Raw genomic sequence first — 11,346 nt, 5'->3', positions numbered from 1 at the left:
AGTCTCAAACACCTCTTATCAGTGTCGCTGAAAACCAGTTCGTCTTGTTATCCTGCTTCTACAGGAGGGAGAAAACATTCTCTTTTCTTTCCACAAAGCATTTAATAAAAATATTAAAAAACACAGACTTCACTGTATAAATTATACACTGATTCTTATTAAAGCTACTATTTAAGTTCTCAGTCCAGAGCAGTGAGAGATTTTCTCTTTGTATTTTGTTAACTGGATTGTTCCCCAAAAATGAAAATTGTCATAATTTACTATCAAAAGTTGCTTTAAACCCGAATAAGTTTCTTTCTTCTGTTAAAAATAAAAGTTAGTTTGAAGAATGTGGGTATCTAAACAGTTGCTGGTCCCCATTGACTTTTTATTCTTTCTTTTTTTTTTTTACCAGCAACGGTTTGGTTCAAAATATCTTCTGTTGTATTCAGCACAAGAAAGAAACTAATACAGGTCTGGAACAACAATAGAGTAAATAATGACAGAATTTTCATTTTTGGGTGAACTATCCCTTTAAGGACAAACGGCAGCATGTTTACTATCACTATTGTTTAATAATGCTACTGTCGCTTTAAGACCGGCACGCGACGCATCATACACACGCGCCAGATTTTCACTCAGATATTTGCTTTCACTTTAGAAATAACCAACTGTGTTTATGTAAACCTTGTGTGTATTTGACAGTATTAGTACAATGAGGTGAGCATCGTGTGTACGCGCTCAGATAAGCGTGTGTTAGTTCAACGCAGAAGTATAAATTGGGCTTTAGAACAGAGCATCAGCACGCGCATGACATGTTTAACCGGCAAGGCTTTAAAGCACATGCAAATAATGAACTAATAAATAATGAATAATTGCAGTGTCCTGTACCTCTGCATTAACGCGTGATGTGTGTGTGTCGCATTGTAGAGGATGTTGAGGTGCCAGAACTGAATTGATAGATGCACTGTAACATGATAATACGATATTTCTTCAAAAGCAGATCGTAGAGACATTTTAATCGTTCACGATCAAAAATCGTGATATCGCACACCCTTAATTTGCAGTAACATCAAAAAGTAATCTGATTATGTAATGCACGTTACTTGTAATGCCTTACTTTACTCGTTACATCAAAGAAGTATTTGTTACTTTACTCTAAGGATGTGCGATTTTTAAAATTCTTTAGTTTAATTCGAATTTAATGTCATCATCATCATCATCATCATCATCATCATCTTCTTCCGCTCATCCGGGGCCGGGTCGCGGGGGCAGCAGTCTAAGCAGAGATGCCCAGACTTCCCTCTCCCCAGACACTTCCTCCAACTCTTCCGGGGGGACACCGAGGTGTTCCCAGGCCAGCCGGGAGACATAATCCCTCCAGCGTGTCCTAGGTCTTCCCCGGGGGCCTCCTCCCGGTGGGATGCGTCCGGAACACCTTCCCGGGAAGGCGACCAGGAGGCATCCGGAAAAGATGCCCGAGCCACCTCAGCTGACCCCTCTTGATGTGGAGGAGCAGCGGCTCTACTCTGAGCTCCTCCCGAGTGACCGAGCTTCTCACCCTATCTCTAAGGGATCGCCCAGCCACCCTGCGGAGAAAGCTCATTTCGGCCGCTTGTATCCGGGATCTTGTCCTTTCGGTCATGACCCACAGCTCATGACCATAGGTGAGAGTACATTTACATTTACATTTAGTCATTTAGCAGACGCTTTTATCCAAAGCGACTTACAAAGTAGGACTAGATTAAGCGAGTCATCATGAAGAGGCAAAAACAAAAAGCAGCGCAAGAAGTGCTCAAGATACAAAGTTCAGGCATTATTCAGAGTAGCATAAGCCCGATAAGTGAGGTTAAGAGGGAAAGGGGAGGTTTTTTTTATTTTTTATTTTTTTATGTGGATAAGTGCTCACGGAAGAGATGGGTTTTCAGATGTTTTTTGAAGGTTGTCAGGGATTCTGCATTCCGGATGAGGGTGGGGAGAGCGTTCCACCAGCATGGAACTGTGAATGAGAATGTTCTGGAAAGTGATTTTGTGGCTTTCTGGGATGGAACCACGAGACGTCGCTCATTGGCTGATCGTAGGCTTCTGGTAGGGATGTAGACTCGTAGGAGTGAGTGAAAGTAGGAGGGAGCTGAGCCTGTGATAGATCTGTAAGCAAGCGTCAATGCCTTGAACTTGATGCGAGCAGTGAGAGGTAGCCAGTGCAGTGAGATGAACAGAGGAGTGACGTGGGCCCTCTTTGGCTCGTTGAAGACAAGACGAGCTGCAGCATTTTGGATCATCTGTAGGGGTTTAGTTGCACATGCTGGAAGTCCGGCCAGAAGAGCATTACAGTAGTCAAGCCTAGAAATGACCAGGGCCTGGACGAGAAGTTGTGTTGCATGCTCAGTTAGGAAAGGCCTGATCTTCCTGATGTTGTGCAGTGCAAACCTGCATGATCGAGCTGTCTTTGAAATGTGATCTGTGAAGGTCAGCTGGTCATCAAACGTTACTCCAAGATTTCTCACCAACCTTGATGGGGTGATTGATGATGACTCTAGCTGGATGGTGAAGTCGTGCTGTAGAGACGGATTGGCAGGGAGGACGAGAAGCTCAGTCTTTGCCAAGTTGAGCTGCAGGTGATGTTCCTTCATCCACGTCGAGATGTCCGCCAGGCAGCTTGAGATCCGTGCAGCTACTGTGGGGTCATCTGGTTGGAACGAGAGGAAGAGCTGTGTGTCATCAGCATAGCAGTGGTAGGAGAAGCCGTGTGCTTGCATGATGTGTCCCAGTGATGTGGTGTAGATGGAGAAGAGGAGGGGACCAAGAACTGAGCCCTGGGGAACCCCTGTGGTCAGTTGATGTGCTCTGGATACCTCGCCTCTCCATGCGACCTTGAAGGACCTACCTGTGAGATAGGACTCAAACCAGTGGAGTGAAGTTCCTGTGATGCCCAGTGATGAGAGGCTGGACATAAGGATCTGATGATTCACAGTGTCGAAGGCAGCAGACAGATCCAGGAGGATGAGTACTGAAGATTTGGAAGCAGCTTTTGCGATCCGTAGGGCTTCTGTGACAGACAGTAATGCAGTCTCAGTTGAATGCCCTTTCTTGAAGCCGGATTGGTTGACATCCAGCTGGTTGTTGAGAGACAGAAAGGATGTTACTTGGTTGAAAACAGCTCTTTCAAGTGTCTTCGCAATGAATGGTAGGAGAGAGATAGGTCTGTAATGTTCTACAAATGATGTGTTTAGCGTTGGTTTTTTAAGCAGTGGAGTAACCCGAGCTTGCTTGAATGCTGTAGGGAAAATGCCAGTATGGAGGGATGAGTTGATGATGTGTGTGAGTGCTGGGAGAAGTGTGGGAGAGATGGCTTGTAGAAGGTGTGAGGGGATGGGGTCTAGAGGGCAGGTGGTAGGGTGACTGGAGAGGAGAAGTGTAGATACTTCTTCCTCGGTTAGTGGAGAAAAGGAGGACAGAGGGATGTTGGCTGTGGAAGGGGTCGGTCTGGGTTCCTGTGTGTGTGGGGCTGAGAACTGACTGCTGATAGTTGTTGTTTTGTGGGTGAAGAAGTTCGCAAAATCGTCAGCAGTTAAGGAGGAGGCGGGTGGTGGTGGAGGTGGACAGAGGAGAGAGTTGAATGTCTTGAAGAGTAGTCGTGTGTTGGAGGAGTTGTTGATCTTGTTGTGGAAGTATGAAGATTTTGCAGCATGAACATCAACAGAAAAGGAAGAGAGGAGAGATAGATACGTACTCAGGTCAGATGCGTCTTTTGATTTGTGCCATTTCCTCTCCGCTGCCCTGAGTTCGGTCCGGTGTTCCCTAAGAACCTCAGATAACCAGGGGTTAGAGGGAGTGGCGCGTGCTGGCCTGGAGGAGAGAGGGCAGATATTGTCTAGAGAAGAGGTTAGAGTGGAGCATAGGGTATCCGTTGCGGTATTCACATCCATTAAATGACTACAATATGGATCTTAATGGGAGTTGTGAGTGTAATAGCATGATATTCAAATGAGTTGTTGTTGCATAGAGAAGAGAGCGCAGAGTATTTGTAATTGTTAGAAACGAGGAGCCCTGTACCCCCACCCCTCCCTGACTGGCGAGGGGAGTGAGAGAAGGAGAAATTGCTAGAGAGAGCAGCGGGGGTTGCTGAGTCTTCTGGACGAATCCAGGTCTCAGTCAAGCCCAAGATATTAAGAGTAGAATGAGATGCAAAGGCTGGAATGAAGTCAGCTTTATTGACTGCTGACTGGCAATTCCATAGACCCATGGAAAGAGAGAGAGGAGTGTGTGCGGGTGAGAGAATGGGACGCAGATTGTCAGTATTGCGCTGCCTTTTGCGCGTGATGAAAGGGCGTTGCCGAGAGATAACAGTAATGTATTGAAAGCACATGTTGATTAAGGTGGAGAATAAGATAAAAAGAGTGAAGGAAAAGGGAAAAGGAGATACTTAAGTGCCTTTCTGGTGTCCTTGCTCGGTGGAGTCGCGCAGGTAGAGTCGATGGTCTTTACCCGAGTCGGTCTTCACACGAGGAGGCTGAACACGAGAGCTGAACGCTTCCGCGACAGCGCGCAAATTACACAGATATACAGATAATGCTTTCACCGCTTGAGTGAGTACAGCTGTTTCGGTCGGGCAATTAAGTCTGAATAACGCGAAAATGTGCCAAGACGAAACTGCAATAAGAGCAACGGCTTAAGTGCAAATTAGACTGCAATATTAATTATTATCACTCGCGGCTTTGTGTTAAATAAAGCAGCGCGTCTAACTAAAATACAGAATTATGTGAAGTTAAAAATACAAAGTAAGCAGAGAATCGAAGATGGCCTTACCTCGATTAAAATACAGCACTGAAATAACAGGAGAACAGAGTATTCTAGAAAAAACCACTTGCGCGCTCTTGTTGTGTCTCTTGCGTGCTGCTCGCTGGTCCTTATGGAGTTATCTGAGACTTCACTCTTTATATCTATTCTTACATAAGCTGTTTCGGTCGGGCAATTAAGTCTGAATAACGCGAAAATGTGCCAAGACGAAACTGCAATAAGAGCAACGGCTTAAGTGCAAATTAGACTGCAATATTAATTATTATCACTCGCGGCTTTGTGTTAAATAAAGAGTAGGAACGTAGATTGACCGGTAAATCTCCTTCTTCACCACGACAGACCGGTACAGGGACCGCATTACTGCAGAAGCTGCACCGATCCGTCTGTCAATCTCCCGTTCCATCCGTTCCTCCTCACTCGTGAACAAGACCCCAAGATACTTGAACTCCTCCACTTGAGGCAGGAGCTTTCCACCAACCTGAAGTGGGCAAACCACCCTTTTCCGACTGAGAACCATGGCCTCGGTTTTGGAGGTGCTGATTCTCATCCCAGCCGCTTCACACTCGACTGCAAACCGTCCCAGTGCATGCTGAAGGTCCCGGTCTGATGAGGCCAACACGACAACATCATCCGCAAAAAGCAGAGATGAAATCGTGTGGTCCCCAAACCTGACCCCCTCCGGCCCCTGGCTGCGCCTAGAAATTCTGTCCATAAAAATTATGAACAGAACCGGCGACAAAGGGCAGCCCTGCCGGAGTCCAACATGCACCGGGAACAAGTCTGACTTACTGCCGGCAATGCGAACCAAGCTCCTGCTTCGGTCGTACAGGGACCGGATAGCCCTTAACAGAGGGTCCCTGAATCCATACTCCCAGAGCACCCTCCACAGGACGCTGTGAGGGACACGGTCGAATGCCTTCTCCAAATCCACAAAGCACATGTGGACTGGTTGGGCAAACTCCCATGAACCCTCCAGCACCCTGTAGAGGGTATAGAGCTGGTCCAGTGTTCCAGATCTCATCCACCCCCGGTGCCTTGCCACCGAGGAGTTTCTTGACTACCTCGGTGACTTCAGCCCGGGTGATGGACGAGTCCGCCTCCGAGCCCTCAGCCTCTGCTTCCTCAATGGAAGACATGACGGTGGGATTGGGGAGATCCTCGAAGTATTCCTTCCACAGTCCGACGACATCCCTAGTTGAGATCAACAGTTGCCCACCTCCACTGTAAACAGTGTTGGTAGGGCACTGCTTCCCCCTCCTGAGGCGCCGGACGGTTTGCCAGAATCTCTTCGAGACCGACCGATAGTCCTTCTCCATGGCCTCACCGAACTCCTCCCAGGCCCGATTTTTTGCCTCCACAACCACCCGGGCTGTAGTCCGCTTGGCCCGTCGGTACCCATCGGCTGCCTCAGGAGTCCCACAAGCCAGCCAGGCCCGACAGGACTCCTTCTTCAGCTTTACGGCATCCCTTACTTCCGGTGTCCACCAACGGGTTCGGGGATTGCCACCTCCACAGGCACCGGAGACCTTACGGCCACAGCTCCGAGCGGCCGCGTCGACAATGGAGGTGGAGAACATGGTCCACTCGAACTCAATATCTCCAGCCTCCCTCGGGATCCGGTCGAAGCTCTGCCGGAGGTGGAAGTTGAAGATCTCTCTGACAGGAGACTTGGCTAAACGTTCCCAACAGACCCTCACAGTACGTTTGGGTCTGCCGAGTCTGTCCAGCTTCCTCCCCCGCCATCGGATCCAACTCACCACCAGGTGGTGATCAGTTGACAGCTCCGCCCCTCTCTTCACCCGAGTGTCCAAGACATACGGCCGGAGGTCAGATGAAATGACTACAAAGTCGATCATCGACCTACGGCCACGTGCTCTGATGGACACCCTTATGCTTGAACATGGTGTTCGTTATGGACAAGCTGTAACTAGTACAGAAGTCCAATAACTGAACACCGCTCGGGTTCAGATCAGGGGAGCCGTTCCTCCCAATCACGCCCCTCCAGGTGTCACTGTCCCCAGTCAGAGCACTTTCCAGCACCCCTCCCAGAGACCCCAAGAGGGCTACCCGGCCCGTAGGCGCACATAACAGTGAGAGACCTATCCCTGACCCGAAGGCGCAGGGAAGTGATCCTCTCGTTCACCGGGGTGAACTCCAACACATGGCGGCTGAGCTGGGGGGCTATAAGCAAACCCACACCAGCCCGCCGCCTCTCACCATGGGCAACTCCAGAGTGGTGAAGAGTCCAGCCTCTCTCGAGGAGTGTGGTTCCAGAGCCCAAGCCGTGCGTAGAGGTGATCCCGACTATCTCTAGTTGGTACCTCTCAATCTCACGCACAAGCTCAGGCTCCTTCCCCGCCAGAGTGGTGACGTTCCACGTCCCTAGAGCTAGTTTCCGTGTCCAGGGATCGGGTTGTTGAGGTCTCCGCCTTCGACTGCCGCCCGGTCCACTACGCACCGGCCCCTTATGGTCCCTCCTGTAGGTGGTGAGCCCACGGGAAGGCGGCCCCACGTCGCTCCTTCGGGCTGAGCCCGGCCGGACCCCATTGGGGGAGGCCCGGCCACCAGGCGCTTGCATACGAGCCCCAACCCCGGGCCTGGCTCCAGGATGGGGCCCCGGCTGCGCCATGCCGGGCGACGTCACGGTCCACGTTTTTAATCCTCTCATAAAGGGTTTTATGAACCGCTCTTAGTCTGACCCGTCACCTAGGACCTGTTTGCCTTGGGAGACCCTACCAGGGGCATATACCCCCGGACAACATAGCTAGGATCATTCGGGTACTCAAACCCCTCCACCACGGTAAGGTGGCAGTTCAAGGAGGGGCGAATTTAATGTTTTGCCACGATTTTATTATTTTTAAATCGAAAAATCGCCGTTTTGAATAATGTTTGCAAACGGTACAATCAGGGGCGGCGCTAGGGCTGGGCTAAGGGGGCTTAAGCCCCGAATGTTTTTAGTAAAGCCCCGAATATTTTGTTACCTTGTCTTTCTCATAGAGCAAAACAATTAATCAGAAAAACAAATGTGAATAAGATTACAGCAGCCGCGATTACCTAATCATGAAAAGTGCATATTACAGTTTTATTTATATTTTCCCCTTTGCATTAAAGGTACTTACGACGTGCTTTTGCAGCGTTGAGCATTGTAGCCAATCACAGACATGTCTGTTGAACGCATCGGCCAATCAGAGGCGTTTAAATGAGTCGCTGTGCTGAAGATGTGTTTTGCGCGAGCTCACCGAGTTCTACACTTTCGCAAACCTGTCATTATTATTGGCAATAAACTTAAGATGCAAATAAGAGATTCACTGCAATATATTTGATATTCTTGATGCTGCTCTGATGCACGCTATTACGCACCGCTCTGTTTGTTGTTAGGATGACTAAAAGTTCAGTGGCCTAGCTCATCAATGTCAAAATGATTATGATCAAAATGATAATGATTATGATGATTATTACACTATGATCAATGTCAAAGTGAACGAATGCCTGGTAAAATGTAAGTAGATAAACATTTAATATTTGACTGTTTTATAATAGAAATGTTCAACTACCGACAGTATCCGGTGACGCAAATTTTTTTTATTTTTTATTTTTATTTTGCCTTTTTGAATTGAAAATATGCTAAAATTTCCTTGATTCATCTAGACAGAATGCATGCATAATTAAAAATAAAATATTATTTGCAAATAGTTAAAATTATTTCACTAATACAATAAGCCTTTCTTTTTCTTTATTCCCTTAAATCGCTTTTATAATTAATTAATTCCTTTAAATAAAAATACCCAATTTTAGTTTGGGCTAAAGCCCCGAATATCCACTGACCTTAGAACCGCCCCTGGGTACAATTACACATGTAGACAATTCAGCAATACGTTTGCACTAATTTAAGTTGCACTATATACTGTATTTTAGTTCTCACATGATTTTATATAATTTCAAATATTCGTTTGTTAAATACAGTATTATGGTGTTATAACTGTATCATGTTTAATTCAGTATCTCTTCAGTTAAAAACAAAAACACATGCTGTCCACTCATCTGAAAATCTCTGAAAAATATGTGTATAAAAATCTTGTTCAGATCTTATTTTTCATGCCCTAGAATAGCCTAGACTAGAGCAACACAAACACATCAGTAAACGTGTTAAAGGTTTTGGCACTTGCTGTATGAACACACAAAAAATCATGTACATGATTTGAAAAGGTTAAATGGTTCTGAAAAAAACACACTTGTATTGTTCGCCCATTGAAAATGAATGGAGACGAATTTCCTCTAGTGGAAGCGTTTGGTACTGCAGCCAAACAACATCTCACTGAAAGCTCATTTATTGAGATATCATGCTCAAATTTAAAGGTGCATTGTGTAATATTCAGGAGAATCTGTTGACAGAAATGCAATATCATATACATAACTGTTTTCAGTGGTGTATAAAGACCTCACGTAATGAAGCGTTATGTGTTTATTAGCTTAGAATGAGGCATTTCTCTCTACACACACCGCGGGTCCACTTACATCGACATGTTTCTACGGTGGGCCTGAACGGACAAATGCATTTCCTCACTATGTTGTTCTTCGCATGAAGAAGCTCGCTAAAGTCAGCGAATAAAACACTGACACAAGTCTCAGACGACGACATCACTTCCTGTCGGCCACGGTAACTTCTGTTGGGTGCAGTTCACAACCTCACCACTAGATGCTGCTAAAATTACACAGCTCTTTAAGTGAAGGGATGAACATTTTCATTTCAGGGTCAAACACAGACGTAGACGACTGAATACAACCGTAAAAAGTCTTTATTATTCAGTAATCATTCCGTTTGTACTCAGTAAAAACATGATCTGTAATTTTTCAGACAGTGCAAAGTAGATTTTCTCCGAATCAGAATCATCATGAGATCAGTGAAGCGGCTCGGCTCGGATTTACAGTCGGAACCACACGGTCCACACACACAGAAGGCCACAGACGCGAAGAGAAACAAACGAAACTGCGCTGAGATTCGCAGGGCAGGTCTGAAGCGTTAGCATGAGGGGAGGAGCTCTGGCAGTTTGACTGGCACATTCACTGTCCTATCAGCATTAGTTCCTGTATGAGGCTCCTCCCACAGTCTCTGACTGGCAGGATTTTCAGGCAGTGAGGCCTCTCATTGGTGCTGCTCTGTGATTGGCTAATCCATAATGTCTCTCCATCAGAAGACGTAGATTTTGTCTCTCTGAACCGCGTCGAGGTCGTCGTCCATCGTGAGCAGAACCTGAGACAGACAGACAGACAGACAGACAGATGTGTGTTCATCACCAGTGTTGGGGGTAACTCATTACAAGTAACTTGAGTAACGTAATCAGATTACTTTTTCAAGTAACTAGTAAAGTAACGCATTACTTTTAAAATAAGTTACTTTTTCAAATAAGTAACGCAAGTAACTTTTTTCACATTTATTGACTGACAGCTCTCCTGTCCCCATGTTGAGACAAATAAGTGCAGAGGCGTTTTTTGTGTGTGTGTGTGTGTGTGTGTGTGTGTGTGTAAACATGATGGTTATTGTAGTTCAAGAGATTTTTTGTTTTTTCATTGATAAAGTGTTAAACTTTCTTCTCCTGTATCCTATTCTTCTGTTATCCAGAATATCAGCAGCTGAAAGGTTTGTTTGAGCGGCGCCCTCTACTGTACTATACTCTACTGTACTGTACACTACTCTACTATACCTCTACTGTACTGTACTCTACCTCTACTGTACTCTACTGTATTCTACTGCACTCTACTGTACTCTACTGTACTGTACTCTACTCTACTGTACTCTACTCTACCTCTACTGTACACTACTGCACTCTACTGTACACTACTGCACTCTACTCTACCTCTACTGTACTGTACTCTACTCTACCTCTACTGTACACTACTGCACTCTACTGTACACTACTGCACTCTACTCTACTCTACCTCTACTGTACTGTACTCTACCTCTACTGTACTCTACTGCACTCTACTGTACTGTACTCTACTGTACTGTACTCTACTGTACACTACTCTACTATACCTCTACTGTACTGTACTCTACCTCTACTGTACTCTACTGCACTCTACTGCGCTCTACTGTACTCTACTGTACTGTACTCTACTGTACTCTACTCTACTGTACTCTACTCTACTGTACTCTACTCTACTGTACTCTACTCTACTGTACTCTACTCTACCTCTACTGTACACTACTGCACTCTACTGTACACTACTGCACTCTACTGTACACTACTGCACTCTACTCTACTCTACCTCTACTGTACTGTACTCTACCTCTACTGTACTCTACTGCACTCTCCTTCTACTGTACACTACTGCACTCTACTGTACTCTCCCTCTACTGTACACTACTGCACTCCACTGCACTCTACTTCTACTGTACTCTACTATCTCTACTCTACTGTACTCTACTTCTACTGTACTCTACTATCTCTACTGTACTCTACCTCTACTGTACTCTACTGCACACTACTGTACTCTACCTCTACTGTACTCTATCTCTATTCTACTGCACTCTCCCTCTACTGCACACTACTGCACTCTACCTCTATT

At 46.1% G+C, this 11,346-nt stretch overlaps 2 protein-coding genes across 3 annotated transcripts in view; both read right to left on the bottom strand.

Annotated features, from left to right (window-relative positions):
- Positions 1 to 1,663: 1,663 nt before the first annotated feature.
- LOC311091523 (uncharacterized protein) lies at positions 1,664 to 3,431 on the bottom strand. The gene is made up of 2 exons (XM_084127482.1): positions 2,867 to 3,431; positions 1,664 to 2,668 (listed from the first exon to the last, which is right to left on the bottom strand). The coding sequence occupies exons 1-2, from the start codon at positions 2,931 to 2,933 to the stop codon at positions 1,869 to 1,871; spliced, it is 867 nt and encodes a 288-aa protein (XP_083983608.1). The 5' UTR covers positions 2,934 to 3,431; the 3' UTR covers positions 1,664 to 1,868.
- A 6,126-nt stretch (positions 3,432 to 9,557) lies between these two features.
- The window catches only part of sidt2 (SID1 transmembrane family, member 2), a 29,531-nt gene continuing 27,742 nt past the window's right edge, over positions 9,558 to 11,346 (bottom strand). For both annotated transcript variants that reach the window (XM_084126117.1, XM_084126116.1), the window contains one exon: positions 9,558 to 10,030. In XM_084126117.1, coding sequence (XP_083982243.1) covers positions 9,968 to 10,030 — 63 coding nt within the window. In that variant the 3' untranslated portion in view covers positions 9,558 to 9,967. The remainder of the gene's footprint in view (positions 10,031 to 11,346) is intronic.

Source organism: Abramis brama, assembly GCF_963993115.1.
Source record: "Abramis brama genome assembly, chromosome: 10".
NCBI classification, from domain to species: domain Eukaryota; kingdom Metazoa; phylum Chordata; class Actinopteri; order Cypriniformes; family Leuciscidae; genus Abramis; species Abramis brama.
Note: the sequence above shows the minus strand (reverse complement) of the source record. Positions and strands in the feature narration are given on the sequence as shown.